This window comes from Ranitomeya variabilis, chromosome 4 (assembly GCF_051348905.1).
Source record: "Ranitomeya variabilis isolate aRanVar5 chromosome 4, aRanVar5.hap1, whole genome shotgun sequence".
NCBI classification, from domain to species: Eukaryota; Metazoa; Chordata; class Amphibia; order Anura; family Dendrobatidae; genus Ranitomeya; species Ranitomeya variabilis.
The window spans coordinates 658844426-658862335 of NC_135235.1; the positions used below are offsets into that span (position 1 = coordinate 658844426).

The 17910-nt window shown below is 43.5% G+C and overlaps 2 protein-coding genes across 2 annotated transcripts in view; one reads left to right on the forward strand and one right to left on the reverse strand.

The window, feature by feature from the left end:
• Positions 1 to 4315, reverse strand: part of LOC143767462 (uncharacterized) — a 34309-nt gene extending 29994 nt beyond the window's left edge. The window contains exon 1 of the mRNA XM_077255816.1: positions 4244 to 4315. Within this exon, the coding sequence (XP_077111931.1) occupies positions 4244 to 4270 (27 nt within the window). The 5' untranslated portion in view covers positions 4271 to 4315. The remainder of the gene's footprint in view (positions 1 to 4243) is intronic.
• A 1295-nt stretch (positions 4316 to 5610) lies between these two features.
• LOC143767495 (uncharacterized) overlaps positions 5611 to 17910 on the forward strand; it is a 62799-nt gene continuing 50499 nt past the window's right edge. Inside the window, exon 1 of the mRNA XM_077255884.1 lies at positions 5611 to 5758. Coding sequence (XP_077111999.1) covers positions 5640 to 5758 — 119 coding nt within the window. The 5' untranslated portion in view covers positions 5611 to 5639. The remainder of the gene's footprint in view (positions 5759 to 17910) is intronic.

Below are 17910 nucleotides of genomic sequence, written 5' to 3' on the forward strand. Positions count from 1 at the left end.
TCAAGTAGTTTATTAACTCTTCAGGTGTTTCACAGCAGCAGAAGCAACATGGAAAGAAAAAATGAACATTTAACTTTTTAGTCACAAAAATGATCTTTTAGCAACAATTTTTTTATTTTCCCAAGTGTAAAAGGAGAAAGTGGACCACGAAAGTTGTTGTCCAATTTGTCCTGAGTACGCTGATACCCCATATGTGGGGGGGAACCACTGTTTGGGCGCACGGCAAGGCTCGAAAGGGAAGGAGCGCCGTTTTATTTTTTGAATGAAAAATTGGCTCTAATCTTTAGCGGACACCATGTCGCGTTTGGAGAGCCCCTGTATGCCTAAAGATTGGAGCTCCCCCACAATTGACCCCATTTTGGAAATTAGACCCCCCCAAGGAACATATCTAGATGCATAGTGAGCAGTTTGAACCCCCAGGTGCTTCACAAATTGATCCGTAAAAATGAAAAAGTACTTTTTTTTCACAAAAAAATTATTTTAGCCTCAATTTTTTCATTTTCACATGGGCAACAGGATAAAATGAATCCTAAAATTTGTTGGGCAATTTCTCCTGAGTACACCGATCCCTCATATATGGGGGTAAACTACTGTTTGGGCGCACGGCAAGGCTTGGAAGGGAAGGAGCACCATTTGACTTTTTGAATGAAAAATTAGCTCCAATCGTTAGCGGACACCATGTTGCGTTTGGAGAGCCCCTGTGTGCCTAAACATTGGAGCTCCCCCACAAGTGACCCCATTTTAGAAACTAGACCTCCCACGGAACTTATCTAGATGTGTGGTGAGCACTTTTTACCCAAGTGCTTCACAGAAGTTCATAACGCATAGCCGTGAAAATAAAAAATCCTTTTTTTCCCTAAAAAATGATTTTTTTAGTGGGCAATTTTTTATTTTCTCAAGGGTAACAGGAGAAATTGGACCCCAAAAGTTGTTGTCCAGTTTGTCCTGAGCACGCTGATACCCCATATGTTTGGGTAAACCACTGTTTGGGCACACGTCGGGGCTCGGAAGGGAGGGAGCACCATTTGACTTTTTGAACCCAAGATTGGCTGGAATCAATGGTGGCGCCATGTCGTTTGGGACCCCCTGATGTGCCTATACATTGGAAACACCTCAATTCTAACTCAAACACTAACCCCAACACACCCCTAACCCTAATCCCAACCCTAGCACTGCGTTTTACCTGTTGATTTCCTGCGTTTTTTGTGCGGATTTCACCTGCGGCCTTACACTTGCGGATTCCTATTGAGGAACAGGTGTAAAACGCTGCGGAATCCGCAGAAAGAATTGACATGCTGCGGAAAATACAACACTGAGTTTCCGCGCGGTATTTTCCGCACCATGGGCACAGCGGATTTGGTTTTCCATAGGTTTACATGGTACTGTACACCGCATGGAAAACTGCTGCGAATCCGCTGCCAAATCCGCACCGTGTGCACATACACTAATGCCAACCCTAATTCTAACCCTAACTCTAGTTCTAACCCTAACCCTAATTCTAACTCTAACCCTAGTTCTATCCCTAACCCTAGTTCTAACCCTAACCCTAGTTCTAACACTAACCCTAGTCCTAGTGGAAAAATCAAAACAAATATATTTTCTTTATTTTATGTTCCCTACCTATGGGGGTGATAAAGGGGGGGGGCATTAACTATTTTTTTTATTTTGATCACTGTGGTAGAACCATCACAGTGATCAAAATGAATGAACGAATCTGCCAATCACTTTCAACAGCCAATTAGAGCGATCGTATTCACGTGGGGGCAAAGCCACCCCACCTGGGCTGAAGTACAACTCCTCCTGTCCCTGCAGATCGGGTAAAATTGAAGTTATCCCTTTCACCCGATCTGCAGGGACACGATCCCTCCATGACGCCACATAGGCGTCACAGCTCAGATTGGCACCGAATCTCATGACGCCTACGTGGCGTCACAGGTTGGGAAGGGGTTAAAGAACAATGCTTCAAAAAAATCATTAAAAAATGCAATGCTTACAAGACTGACACACAAGTAAGGCTGGGTTCACATTACGTTTACAGCAGCTCGTTCAACACATACGGTAACGGGCTGCTGTAAACGTAAGTGCCGGTATGGCTGTCCGGTAGCGCAGATAGAGCATCTGCTAGCTCTATCTGCACTAGCAGTGACGGACCCGGAAATGCTGCAGCCCACGTCTCAGGGTCGGTCACTCAATGATGGCACATCCCTAGCGCACGCCCATTGTGGGCGGGTGCTAGTGATGCGTCCGACATTGGAGTCAATGTCGGCGTTAAACAGACTACGTTACACCGCGTTATGCCGCTGTGTAACGTAGTCCGTCTAACGGACGCCAACAGCGCAGTGTGAACCCAGCCTAAAAAAAGAAAAAAAAAAAAACAGGTGATATACAGAAACATTTAACGGATGGAACCTTCTGTCTCCCATGGATCCGATAATGAGTTTTTCTGGAAGAGATATTATACAGGGTCTCAGGGGAGAGGAGGATGGATAACTGTATGGAGAGAAAAGTGCAAAGACTTGATAGTATATTTCTGTGGTTTCCCAACGCTAATGATCCTGATGTTTGAACCCAAAGACGGAATTATGCCCCCAGATCACAGATATATCAGTGGATGGTGATGAAATCAGATTAATATTGATATGGCATCATACTATTGCATTTCCATTGTGCCATGTGATGCCAGACACATCCAGTCTGCCTCAGGGACAATTATCTTCACCTTTGATGTAGCACCTACAGCTGTGCTCAAAAGTTAACATACCCCGGCAGAATTTTTGCTTTCTTGGCCTTTTTTCAGAGAATATGAATGATAACACCAAAACTTTTTCTCCACTCATGGTTAGTGGTTGCGTGAAGCCATTTATTGTCACACTACTGGGTTTTCTCTTTGTAAAATCATAATCACAGCCCCCCCCAAAAAAACAAACAAACAAAAAACACTGTTGTTTGGTATCGCCGCTGCCAGAACAACCTGACCTATACAACTTTAACATTAGTTAACCCCATAAATGAACACCATAAAAATAGATGATAAACGAGGCTAAAAACCGATGCTTATTCATCATACCTCTGAAACCTCTGAACCTAAAATGGAATAAAATGCAATCAAATACATGAATGCAAATAAAAATTTTATCTCTGAAAACGTCATCTTGTCCCGCAAAAAAACAAGCCGCCATAAAGCTCCATCAGCTGAAAAATAAAAAAAGTTATAGCTCTCAGAATAAAGCGATGCAAAAAATTATTTTTCTATAGAATAGTTTTTGTGTAAAGTGCCAAAACATAAAAAAGATATACATGAGGCATCGCTGTAAACGTACTGACCCGAAGAATAAAGCTGCATTACCAATTTTACTACACACAGAACGGTATAAAAAAAAAAACTATTTCTGAATTGCTGGTTTTTGTTCATTCTGCCTTACAAAAATCAGAACAGAAAGCGAACAAAAAATGTCATGCGCCCGAAAATGGTATCAATAAAAACGTCAACTCGTTCCACGAAAAACTAGACCTCAAATGACTCTGTGGGCCAAAATATGGAAAAATTATAGCTCTCAAAATATGGTGATTGAGTTTTTGCAATAGAAAGCGTCTTTTAATGTGAGAAAGCAGCCAAACATAAAAACCCGATATAAATCTGGTATCGCTGTAATCGCACCGACCTGAAGAATAAAGTTGCCTAATCACTTATTCTGCACGAGGAACGGCATAAAAAATAAATAAAACCAATTCTTCACCTGCTGTTGATTTGTTCCTTCTGCCTCCCAAAGATTGCAGTAAGGCACGGCACACATTTATCCTGCACTCTGCACTTACACCTGGTTTCCATGTAAAGCTCTGAAATGCGTGATTCAGACAGAACCTCTGGTGGAAGATTCCCTATAATGAGGCAGAAGGAGGCACTGTGGACCCCATAAGACCTGTGATCCGGTGCTGTCTGTCTTTTTAGGATTGCATAAAAGTGCCGTCGGCCACAGTTTTGTGCACTTCTGAAAAGGGGGGACAACGTTACTTTGGGGACATTATAGTGTATGTGGGGCAAGAAAGTGGACACTGTACTACAAGAGTCACATGTGTTTCCTCACTTCCTGTTTTCCATAGTTGGGTCGTATGTATCAATCAGAGGAAAAGGAGCAAAATGCTGTGATTCTTAGACAGTGACAACAAAATGCACCAAAACAGTCTCAGCACTAAAAGGGTTAATGTCCCCCACACTCAGTAATGGGGAATCTCCAGCACCTACCTCCACCTGCAGAGCCGCACACCACATATATGGCTGTTCTGTGCGCACAGGACCTGTGGTGAGGTCACAGGAGGGGAGGAGTCAGGGGTCACATGATCAGGGGCCTCAGTGTATGCAGGACTCTGCTGTGCTGGTTGTCATGGTGCTGGATGAGGGGAAGTTTGTGTGGGGTCAGGAGGGGTTTACAGGGTGGATGTAGCAGAGCCGTGTGTGTACGAGGTGTACGGAGCAGAGCTGTGTGTGTACGAGGTGTACGGAGCGGAGCCGTGTGTGTACGAGGTGTACGGAGCAGAGCTGTGTGTGTACGAGGTGTGCGGAGCAGAGACGTGTGTGTGCGAGGTGTACGGAGCGGAGCCGTGTGTGTACGAGGTGTACGGAGCAGAGCCGCATGTGTATGAGGTGTACGGAGCGGAGCCGGGTGTGTACGAGGCATACGGAGCGGAAACGTGTGTACGAGGTGTACGGAGCGGAGCCGGGTGTGTACGAGGCATACGGAGCGGAAACGTGTGTACGAGCGAGGTGTACGGAGCAGAGCCGCATGTGTACGAGGTGTACGGAGCAGAGCTGCATGTGTACGAGGTGTACAGAGCGGAGCTGTGTGTGTACGGAGCAGAGCCGTGTGTGTACGAGGTGTACGGAGGGGTGTCATGTGTGTACAAGGTGTTCGGAGCAGAGCCGTGTGTGTACGATGTGGATGGAGCGGAGCTGTGTGTGTGTACGAGGTGTCCGGAGCTGAGTCACATGTGTGCGAGGTGTACGGAGCAGAGCCGCATGTGTATGACTTGTACGGAGCAGAGCCGAATGTGTACGAAGTGTATTGAGCGGAGCTGTGTGTGTACGAGGTGTACAGAGCAGAGCCGCGTGTGTACGAGGTGTATGGAGCGGAGCCGTGTGTGTACGAGCGAGGTGTACGGAGCAGAGCAGCATGTCTACAAGGTGTACGGAGCAGAGCTGCATGTGTACGGAGGGGAGCCGTGTGTGTAGGAGGTGCATGGAGGGGAGTCACGTTTGTACGAGGTGTTCGGAGCGGAGCCGTGTGTGTTCGTAGCAGTGGCTGTGATCGGAGCCTTGAGTGTGTAACATGTACAGAGTGGAGCTGGGTGTTTGCGACACGTGTGTCGCAAAGCCAAGTGTGTACAACTCACTCAGAGCCGAGCCACGTGCAACTTGACCAAAGCTGTGAGAATGTAATCTTTGAGTAGCAGAGCCGCATGTGTGTGACGTGCAGGCCTGGACTGGGACAAACAAGCAGCGCTGGCACACAAACCCCACCTGCCTGCATACTATAACACTCCCCACCCCAGATCAGGAAATTCTGCATTCTTGGGTCCTGCCCCTCACCACACTCTTCCAAGAGTTATTTGAAGAGCCACATGCGAGGGGCACTGCAGTGCGTATGATCCACCACAGCTCCATTTTCATGCTGTTTTTCAGAGCTCCATTTCTTGGGATCGTGGGGGTCTCAGCAGTCAGATTCACAGCAATTGGAAAGTCATCCCCTATCCAGGAGAAGTGGTACTGTGCAGTGTATATATACAGGACAGGAGGAGTGGTACTGTGCAGTGTATATATACAGGACAGGAGAAGTGGTACTGTGCAGTGTATATTTGCAGGACAGGAGAAGTGGTACCGTGCAGTGTATATAGACAGGACAGGAGGAGTGGTACTGTGCAGTGTATATATACAGGACAGGTGAAGTGGTACTGTGCAGTGTATATATACACAGGACAGGAGGAGTGGTACTGTGCAGTGTATATATACAGGACAGGTGAAGTGGTACTGTGCAGTGTATATATACAGGACAGGAGGAGTGGTACTGTGCAGTGTATATATACAGGACAGGAGAAGTGGTACTGTGCAGTGTATATATACAGGACAGGAGGAGTGGTACTGTGCAGTGTATATATACAGGACAGGAGAAGTGGTACTGTGCAGTGTATATACACAGGACAGGAGAAGTGGTCCTGTGCAGTGTATATATACAGGACAGGAGGAGTGGTACTGTGCAGTGTATATATACAGGACAGGAGGAGTGGTACTGTGCAGTGTATATATACAGGACAGGAGGAGTGGTACTGTGCAGTGTATATATACAGGACAGGAGGAGTGGTACTGTGCAGTGTATATATACAGGACAGGAGGAGTGGTACTGTGCAGTGTATATATACAGGACAGGAGGAGTGGTACTGTGCAGTGTATATATACAGGACAGGAGAAGTGGTACTGTGCAGTGTACAGTATATATACAGGACAGGAGGAGTGGTACTGTGCAGTGTATATATACAGGACAGGAGGAGTGGTACTATGCAGTGTATATATACAGGACAGGAGGAGTGGTACTGTGCAGTGTATAAATACAGGACAGGAGGAGTGGTACTGTGCAGTGTATATATACAGGACAGGAGAAGAGGTACTGTGCAGTGTATATATACAGGACAGGAGGAGTGGTACTGTGCAGTGTATATATACAGGACAGGAGAAGAGGTACTGTGCAGTGTATATATACAGGACAGGAGAAGTGGTACTGTGCAGTGTATATATACAGGACAGGAGAAGTGGTACTGTATATATACAGGACAGGAGGAGTGGTACTGTGCAGTGTATATATACAGGACAGGAGGAGTGGTACCGTGCAGTGTATATATATACAATATAGGAGGAGTGGTACCGTGCAGTGTATATAGACAGGACAGGAGGAGTGGTACTGTGCAGTGTATATATACAGGACAGGAGAAGTGGTACTGTACAGTGTATATAAACAGGACAGGAGGAGTGGTACTGTGCAGTGTATATATACAGGACAGGAGAAGTGGTACTGTGCAGTGTATATATACAGGACAGGAGGAGTGGTACTGTGCAGTGTATATATACAGAACAGGAGGAGTGGTACTGTGCAGTGTACAATGCCTACAAGTAGTATTCAACCCCCTGCAGATTTAGCAGGTTTAATAAGATGCAAATAAGTTAGAGCCTTCAAACTTCAAACAAGAGCAGGATTTATTAACAGATGCATAAATCTTACAAACCAAAAAGTTTTGTTGCTCAGTTAAATTTTTATAAATTTTAAACATAAAAGTGTGGGTCAATTATTATTCAACCCCTAGGTTTAATATTTTGTGGAATAACCTTTGTTTGCAATTACAGCTAATAATCGTCTTTTATAAGACCTGATCAGGCCGGCACAGGTCTCTGGAGTTATCTTGGCCCACTCCTCCATGCAGATCTTCTCCAAGTTATCTAGGTTCTTTGGGTGTCTCATGTGGACTTTAATCTTGAGCTTCTTCCACAAGTTTTCAATTGGGTTAAGGTCAGGAGACTGAGTAGGCCACTGCAACACCTTGATTTTTTGCCTCTTGAACCAGGCCTTGGTTTTCTTGGCTGTGTGCTTTGGGTCGCTGTCTTGTTGGAAGATGAAATGACGACCCATCTTAAGATCATTGATGGAGGAGCGGAGGTTCTTGGCCAAAATCTCCAGGTAGGCCATGCTATCCATCTTTCCATGGATGCGGACCAGATGGCCAGGCCCCTTAGCTGAGAAACAGCCCCACAGCATGATGCTGCCACCACCATGCTTGACTGTAGGGATGGTATTCTTGGGGTCGTATGCAGTGCCATCCAGTCTCCAAACGTCACGTGTGTGGTTGGCACCAAAGATGTCGATCTTGGTCTCATCAGACCAGAGAACCTTGAACCAGTCAGTCTCAGAGTCCTCCAAGTGATCATGAGCAAACTGTAGACAAGCCTTGACATGACGCTTTGAAAGTAAAGGTACCTTACGGGCTCGTCTGGAACGGAGACCATTGCGGTGGAGTACGTTACTTATGGTATTGACTGAAACCAATGTCCCCACTGCCATGAGATCTTCCCGGAGCTCCTTCCTTGTTGTCCTTGGGTTAGCCTTGACTCTTCGGACAAGCCTGGCCTCGGCACGGGAGGAAACTTTCAAAGGCTGTCCAGGCCATGGAAGGCTAACAGTAGTTCCATAAGCCTTCCACTTCCGGATGATGCTCCCAACAGTGAAGACAGGTAGGCCCAACTCCTTGGAAAGGGTTTTGTACCCCTTGCCAGCCTTGTGACCCTCCACGATCTTGTCTCTGATGGCCTTGGAATGCTCCTTTGTCTTTCCCATGTTGACCATGTATGAGTGCTGTTCACAAGTTTGAGGAGGGTCTTAAATAGTCAGAAAAGGCTGGAAAAAGAGATAATTAATCCAAACATGTGAAGCTCATTGTTCTTTGTGCCTGAACTACTTCTTAATACTTTAGGGGAACCAAACAGAATTCTGGTGGGTTGAGGGGTTGAATAATAAATGACTCTCTGAAAATACTTTTCACAATTTAAAAACAAAATAAACAAAGAAATAACATTCTTTTTTGCTGCAGTGCATTTCACACTTCCAGGCTGATCTACAGTCCAAATGTCACAATGCCAAGTTAATTCCAAATGTGTAAACCTGCTAAATCTGCAGGGGGTTGAATACTACTTGTAGGCACTGTATATATACAGGACAGGAGGAGTGGTACTGTGCAGTGTATATATACAGGACACGAGAAGTGGTACTGTGCAGTGCATATATACAGGACAGGAGAAGTGGTACTGTGCAGTGTATATATACAGGACAGGAGAAGTGGTACCGTGCAGTGTATATATACAGGACAGGTGAAGTGGTACTGTGCAGTGTATATATACAGAACAGGAGAAGTGGTACTGTGCAGTGTATATATACAGGACACGAGAAGTGGTACTGTGCAGTGTATATATACAGGACAGGAGGAGTGGTACTGTGCAGTGTATATATACAGGACAGGAGAAGTGGTACTGTGCAGTGTATATATACAGAACAGGAGAAGTGGTACTGTGCAGTGTATATATACAGGACACGAGAAGTGGTACTGTGCAGTGTATATATACAGGACAGGAGGAGTGGTACTGTGCAGTGTATATATACAGGACAGGAGAAGTGGTACTGTGCAGTGTATATATACAGAACAGGAGAAGTGGTACTGTGCAGTGTATATATACAGGACACGAGAAGTGGTACTGTGCAGTGTATATGTACAGGACAGGAGGAGCGGTACTGTGCAGTGTATATATACAGGACAGGAGCGGTACTGTGCAGTGTATATATACAGGACAGGAGAAGTACTGTGCAGTGGATATATACAGGACAGTAAAAGTGGTACTTTGCAGAGTGTATACAGGACAGGAGAAGTGGCACTGTGCAGTGTATACATGTACTTCTCACAAAATTATAATTTGAAAAACTTAATTTATTTCAGTTCTTCAATACAAGAAGTGAAACTCATATATTATATAGTCATTACAAATAGAGTGATCTATTTCAAGTGTTTATTTCTGTTTATGTTGATGATTATGGCTTGCAGCCAAAGAAAACCAAAAAGTCGTCTCAGTGTTCTGTCTTCATACACGTTGATACGGTGTGTGATCCGACATACGGCATAAACCACTTCTGTCTCCCAAATAAGCAGACTGTTCTCTGTAGTCTAACTTGTTTATTGGTAAACATGAGCACGGTAAAACTATAAGAATACAAATGATATGGGTAAGTATTGGGCAAATGACAGCACAACTGATACTTTACAACTAATAGAAAAGTACACAGGATGATGCAACTTCTATATATAACTACATACAACAAGTGACTGATAATAGATCTCCTGTGTACTGGCTGCTATACAGTTAATCACATTCTGTACAACACTACATTGCAAGAACAGGGATAATGATCTTACCGGATAAACTTAACCATGATGGTAAGTAAGTAAGGTATTTCCAGCACAGCAGAAGAAAACGTGTGTCCAGGAAGCACAGAGGAAAAATTGAATTTCCCTATCCCATGATACCTTGGTGCAATCCCAGAATGCAACACTCTGATTATTACTGAAAAACACAGGTTATAAATTTAACCACCACTGGGTGGTGCTATAACACAGCAAACCAAAACACTAATAGTAGTGAACTTTTTAACCCTAGAACGCATACCCATAGAAATCTACACATTCACGCACCTGGGGCCTTTTAGGCCTGTTTACAATTATCATGGAATAACTCAAATAAAAATACTTTTCAAAGTTTATTGCAAAGTAAGGATGCATTCCCACTAGTGCAGTGGTCCGCCAGGAGGGGATTCCGTAATGGATCTGACCTCCTGGTGACCCCAGCTAAGGCTGGCGGACGCATACCTGGGGCCTCGCAGGCCTGCCAGGTTACTTGTTTTCTATTTTCTGTAAAATTACTTTAGTTCGAATTTTTAAACTCTAGGTATTCCTCAGGTATATAGTTGTTAGTAATTTCCAGTTGTTCATATATTTTTATGTTATAGGCATTTTGGTATAACAACCTTTTTTTGGGACTACCCCATATTCATGCACCTGAGGCCTTTTAGGCCTGTGTGCAAGTAACACGCAATAACTCAAATAAAAATACTTTTCAAAATTTATTTTACAATTGCAAGGTAAGGATGCATTCCAACTAGCGCTGGGGTCTGCCAGGAGGGGATCCGTAATGGATCTGACCTCCTGGTGACCCCAGCTAAGGCTGGCGGAATCCCACCATTCCAGCAGCCTTAGCTGGAGTTACCAGGAGGTCAGATCCATTATGGATCCCCTTCTGGCGAACCCCAGCGCTACTGGGAACACAGCCTAAGATGTGTATATTTCAAAACATAATTATGTGCATAAAACAACAAAAAAAGTAAGTAAACAGGCATGTCAAATATAGGCATTCTATATGCCATTTTTTTATGAAAACATTTTTGGTCGTAGCAAACTTGGTGCAGGAATATTTGTTTGTAACTTTACATATTCCCTCGACAATTCTCGCATATTATTTTTTCTGCTGAATGTTCCTTGCATACATTTTGTCCGCAAGTAGAACAGAAACGCTCTGATTTTCTTTCCTTCTTTGCTGGACAAATATAGCAGCGCTTTCTTTTTTTTTCTCTTTGCTCTGGATGTTCCAGAAAGCGTATTCCACATCGGATCATTGCCTCCGTAATTTGCCTTGATAAGCATATCATGCTGCTTCTCTCCATCATAGTAGGCATCAAAAGTTCATAACAAAGTTCTGTCAAAAATAGACGTCTCTTGTCTTTCCTGTTGGCATGGAATTCTGGATTAGTTTGACAATAAACAATGTAGCTATTGAGGGCTGACACATCAAGGATATTGGAAAAAAGGGCAACAGGCCAACGTTTAGTCTGCCTTTTGCACGAATACTCTCCAATCATTTCGTCCATCTTGTCGACACCTCCTTTTGTCTTATTATAATGCAGTATGATTTCAGTTTTTGTTTCCTGTCATTGGTGTCAATACTTCCATCATGATGCATTGTACTCAGTAATATCACGGATTTTTCTTTCTTGGCTTTATAAGACACCATTGTTGCTTGATTGCAGAAACCGAATACACTCTCGTAGATTGTTCGCTGTGCATTGTGCTTCATGATTGGAGGAATTTCGCGGCGGTTTGGCCTCATAGTACCAACAAGTGTAAGTTGCTTTTGAAGCAAAAAGTTGGCCATTTCAAAATTGGTAAAGTAATTATCCATTGTAATATTTTTTCCTGAATTGAAAATTGGTAGAGCAAGTGTTTTTACTATGTCGGAACATAGCAATAGCAGAGTCATAAAAGTTCTTCCCCAGCAACAATACAGACAAAAAGACTGAGTATCACATGTAAACCTAGTACAGGCCTAAAAGGCCCCAGGTGCGTGAATATGGGGTAGTCCCAAAAAAGGTTGTTATACCGAAATGTCTGTAACATAAAAATATATGAATAACTGGAAATTACTAACAACTATATACCTGAGGATTACCTAGATTTTCAAAATTCTAACTAAAGTACTTTTACAGAAAATAGAAAACAAGTAACCTGGCAGGCCTGCGAGGCCCCAGGTATGGGTTCTAGGGTTAATGCATGAAACGAACACCCTGTCCTTCATTAGAATGGACAGAACACTCAGTAAATTAGAATACTTCATATCACCAGCTTGAAAATGAAAAATCTGAAATGTTGGCCAACTGAAATGGTAGATGGATGCGCTGACTTTGGTCTGGACCAACACCAGCAGATGACATGGCTCCACAAACCATCACTGATTGTGGAACGTTCACACTAGTCCTCAAGCAGCTTGGATTGAGTGCTCCTCCACTCTTTCTCCAGACTCTAGGACCTTGATTTCCAAATGAAATGCAAAATTTACTTTCATCTGAAAACAATACCTTGGACAACTGAGTAACAGTCCAGTTCTTTTTCTCCTTGGCCAAGGTAAGACGCTTCTGGCGTTACCTATTGGTCATGAGTGGCTTGACACAAGGAATGTGACACTTGTAGCTCATGTCCTGGATACGTCTGTGGTGGCTCTTGAAGCAGTAACTCCAGCAGCAGTCCACTCTCCCCCAAATTTTTGAATGGCCCTTTCTTAACAATCCTTTCAAGGCTGCGGTTATCCCGGTTGCTTGTTCACCTTTTTCCTTATACTCAAATTTCCATTAATATGCTTGGATACAGCACTCTGTGAACAGCCAGCTTCTTTAGCAATGACCTTTTGTGGCTATCCTCCTTGTGGAGTGTGTCAGTGACTGCCTTCTGGACATCTGTCAAGATAGCAGTCTTCCCCATGACTGTGGGGGCCTACTGAAACAGACTGAGGGATCTTTAAAACACTTAGGAAGCCTTTGCAGGTGTTTTTTGTTAATTATTCCAATTTACTGAGATAATGGCTTTTGGGGTTTCATTGACTGTAAACCATAATCATCAACATTAAAAGAAATAAACACATGAAATAGATCACTCTGTTTGAAATGACTCTATATAATATATGCGTTTCACTTTTTGCATTAAAGAACTGAAATAAATGAACTTTTTGATGATATTCTAATTTTGTGAGAAGCACCTATCCAGCAATGACCTGGGGAACCATAATGGCTTGTCAGTTTTAGCATTTAGTGAACATGGTGAAAAAAAATCCAAAAAACAATTGTGGAATTGCACCTTTTTTGCAATTTCAATATATTTGGAATTTTTTTTTCCCGTTTTCCAGTACACAAAGTGGTAAAATCAAAGGTGTCATTCAAAAGTACAACTCGTCCAGCAAAAAAACAAGCCCTTCCATGGCCATATTGATGGAAAAATAAAAGTTATAGCCGTGGGAAGAAGGGGAGCATAAAATGGAAAAGCAAAAACGGAAATACCCCTGGTCCTTAAGGGGTTAAAATAAGAGATTTCTTTAGGTCGGAAGGATGGGCTGTTTTCATTAGTTCCCCTTAAACATTTTTAGAGTGTCACCATTAGGGGTTGTACTAAAACAGGAACCAGATTCATTTTTGGGTGATTCACTACTTATAATTTTCAAGGGGTATGTCGGTGAATGATGGCATAGCTCTTTAGTTATGTTCGGTAGTTTATATGCCATCTGATACAGCAGTTGAGTGGGTGAGGTCATTGGAAAGGGGGCACTGTCAGCAAGAAACGACACTGAGGCTGCTTTCAGGCTGTTATCAATGCCCCCCGGATAATATGTACTTGGTGGGTTTATTTTAAGGAAGGAGGTTTCTTTGTTGACCGTTGTCTTCCAAGGGGGTGTTGGTTGTCCTGTACCGCTTTTGAATCTTTCAGCACTTTTTTGGAGTGGGTAGTGAAGGACGTTTCTGGTGTAAAAACTTTTATACACTACCTGGTTGATTAATTAATTCACTCCCTACCTCATCTTCCCCAGTGGTTAGAGTTTTACAGCACTTGGTATTGTTAGGATTGTTAGGATTCATCCCATGCATTAAGAATTCAATTGCTGATATCTTGTTGACAGTGGGAACGATTTCAAGAGTTTACAACCGTGGTAGACGTGATTGGCTTGTCATGTCTAGTGGAGTTGTGGAATCTGTGGCTAAATTTGAACATATATGTATGAAAAATTGGGATAACTAAACACAGTAATCATATAAAACCGAACATGTTTAATTATAGATAGCTAAAATGCCACCAACCTGTGGCTGCACCAAAAAGAAAAACCAAAACACACAGTGAAAAAACTAGTGTTGGGGGACAAGAATACCCCTATAACAGTGGCTGCACTGATGGCTACCTGTCAGTGGGGGTTGGCGCCCTAGGGGAAACGTTGGCGCCCCCACTCCTCGTAGGCTTGCCCTATAATCCTGTTAGGCCCTGACAGTGGCCCTGGGTCCCCTACCCACACAGTATAAATATCTAAAGGTGCCCCTGTACAGCTAGACAGAGATAATCCTAAAAATAGGGAATCCTAGGCCCCAACACTGTGCAATATAAAAACAATGGAGTACATCTAGTGGACTTGTGATGGCTAAATGTACAGTAATTTCCCAAAGAGGCTATTTATTGCCTGGGAAAATGTGTACAGCACCTATTTATGTATACACAGCCTGCAGTGTGTACATAGGACCATTGATATCCGTCCCGTGTGGGGCCAACTGCCCGAAAAACATGCAGTGCAGAAAGAGCACAACAGTGCTGTAACACGAGAGCGATCAGTTCATACAGCACACACTAATATGTAACGTTGTTATAGCTGTAGTAGAGAAATTAAAGTGCCATAGTGCATTTATAGCTATAGTCCAATAAGCACATGTGGAATGCCGATTTCCCACCAAGACCTATGTTTGCCTGGGGTAATAATGGCAGCACTTATCTCTATATTTGCAGCCCACAGGGTATCTTAAAGACCCCAATGTCACAGTAATCAAAGCAATACTGTAGTGAAAGAGCGGTCAATATATTTAGCACACGCTCCCCCAATAGTGCCACATTGTTATAGTTAAAGCTGATCATTTAAAGTGACATTGTGCGTGTTATTGCTGTGTCTCGATGCTCAAAACCGGAGTACAGTGTGTGCACAGATCTGTATGGCTGATACTCATCGTGTTCTAGGTGCCGCGCCGTCTGCCACCTAACATAGTTCGCCTCGACGCGTTTCGCCCCTCTGGCTCATCAGGAGGCCCGATTCTGGTGTCATGTATCTCGATAATATAGGATAAAGGTGAGTTCAGATATATATTACCTCAATTTATCTAGTGGAACGCCGGAAACCTTCCACGTGCCGGTACTTCCGGTTTGCAAACCCGGAAGTAATCAGACGATCCCGAGCACATGAAGTATTTCTGCACCGCATGCGTGGTTTGGAACGCACGTCAGGCTCTGCACACTGCGTGTCACCTATGCTAGTTCTGACAGCGCAGTAGCTGCGCCTGCGTGAATCGTGTCCCCGGGATGCACTGGTTACACGCACTCAAGATGAAGTGTAAGATATTTATACTGTGTGGGTAGGGGACCCAGGGCCACTGTCAGGGCCTAACAGGATTATAGGGCAAGCCTACGAGGAGTGGGGGCGCCGCAACGTTTCCCCTAGGGCGCCAACCCCCACTGACAGGTAGCCATCAGTGCAGCCACTGTTATAGGGGTATTCTTGTCCCCCAACACTAGTTTTTTCACTGTGTGTTTTGATTTTTCTTTTTGGTGCAGCCACAGGTTGGTGGCATTTTAGCTATCTATAATTAAACATGTTGGGTTTTATATGATTACTGAGTTGTGGAATCTGCCATTCGAGCAGCAAGGGGACTGATTTCCTCATCTTTATCAGGAGGAACGTGGTCAGCGTATTCTCTGGATTGGAAGGTCTGGGAGTACTGCGAGGTATTCTTAGGCAAAGATGTTGGCGGTGAAGGTTTGTTATTGCTTTTAGTGGGTCATTGTTGGCAGGAAGTGATATAGAAGACCAGGCACACTCACTGAGTGTGTCCGGTCTTCTATATCACTTCTACGGTTTGGGAACCTACCGGAGGCACCTCCATCTCTGGCTGTGCTTGCAATTTTCTTTTTGTTGGCAGGAAGGCTGATCTGGGCAGAAGATAAACAGGTTTATGGCTGGTTTAACTTTTGGTTCCAAATTTAGAGGTGTTAAGGATGTGCCACAATCTTTTTTAGTGGTCCAGGCATTAATAGTATGAAGGAGGGGTTGGAAAGTGCTGGATAAAAGACATCCAGTTTAATATGACTTGGGAAGCCAGGCAGAGGTGATTTGTAAGTCATTTTGGGAAAGTCACCTATTTAAATTAGCATTTCATTGGTGTTTTTTGTATCATTGCAGTTGGGGAAGCTGGTCAGGGCAAAAAAGGGGGCTTTTTAACAGAAGATATGGACCCCCGCTAGTCGTCTGTGGGGGATGATGAGTCTCTGCAGGCCACATGCCGTCATCACTTTGTTTAAGGACAGCAATACAGCACAGGCTCCATGACCAGCGCTGCTTTAATTGACTATTCCCATTTAAAGTGATATTTGTGAATGTCCTTTACACCTTATTTTACAGAATATAAACAGTTTATTGCAGTCTGTAACTGATGAAGGCCAAGTCTGGTCGAAACGTTTTTGATTGATTATTTTGACTGCATTAAATTACAAAAAATTCATCCAAAAGTTGAGTGCCAAGTTTTCTTTATAATCTATATATAGATGTGTGGGAACCTACTTGAGCACCTTCTTTAGTAGAGCATACGGTGTTTTCTCCTATCTTTAAGCCCTGTCTGGACTCTGGTGGTGTGTCACCAGTGAATTATAGTGGTTGAATGAGTTTCTAATAAAAGATCCAACAATTCGGAAGACTTTATTGAACCATCTCTCTGACTTCTTCCATCTGAATAAGAGCTCGGTTTCCTCCCCTTCAGTTCTTTGGGAGGCCCATAAGGCTGTCATGAGGGGGTACTGTATTAAGGAGGGTTCTAGATTAAAAAGAAACATTAAAGCGGAATTTAACAAATTAACCTCTCAATTATCAACCGAGGAGCGTAAGTTGGTAGCCTCGCCTTCAATGAGGACCTTAAATAAGGTTGTTGTGCTTAGAAACAAATTGAAAGACCTGGCATCACGTAGGGTTGAAAAACTCCTTCTTTATACTAAACAAAAATATTACAAAAAAGGAAACAAAGCTCATACACCTTTGGCAAGATTATTGAAGGATAGTGCTTTGAATTCCCATCTTCAGGCTTTGAGAGGTACTGACGGCATGATCCATTATGATCCTACTGAAATTTCTGACATGTTCTCCAATTTTTACAGTAAATTATAATTATATAACTTATAAGACACTACCTTTTTGAATAAGTCCGATAGAATAGAGGCTCTAATTATCTAATTTTTGTCGAGCTTGAATCTTCCAACTCTCCCCTCTGAGACCTTGTTGTCTCTTAACTAGAGTGTGAGGACTCTGAACATTTTTTATTACCTTTTGTGCATTACTGCCCTTTTCCAAGATGGCGTCTTTGGTCTCATGTGCACTGTGTCTTCCTGCTATAAAACTCCACCCCAGCCTTCAGTCTGTGCTAGAGTATTCTGCCTTGCATCCAGCTCCTGACCTCTGGTGACTCCCTGGCTATATACCTGCTCCTGTGAACCTGTGGGGTTATCCTGCTACTCTGCTCTGAGTTCCTGCTGCATACACCAGTTCCAGTAATCCTCCTTCATCTGCTGCTCGTGTTTACTTCCATCTGCATTTGCTGGACATGTAAGCTGTTGCTGCTCTGCAAGAACCTGAGACTATTACCCAGGCCTCCCTGGTTGAGCTAAGATATTATTTGAACTGCCTTATAAGCATATATATCTGTGTTTTGGACTAAGCAAGGA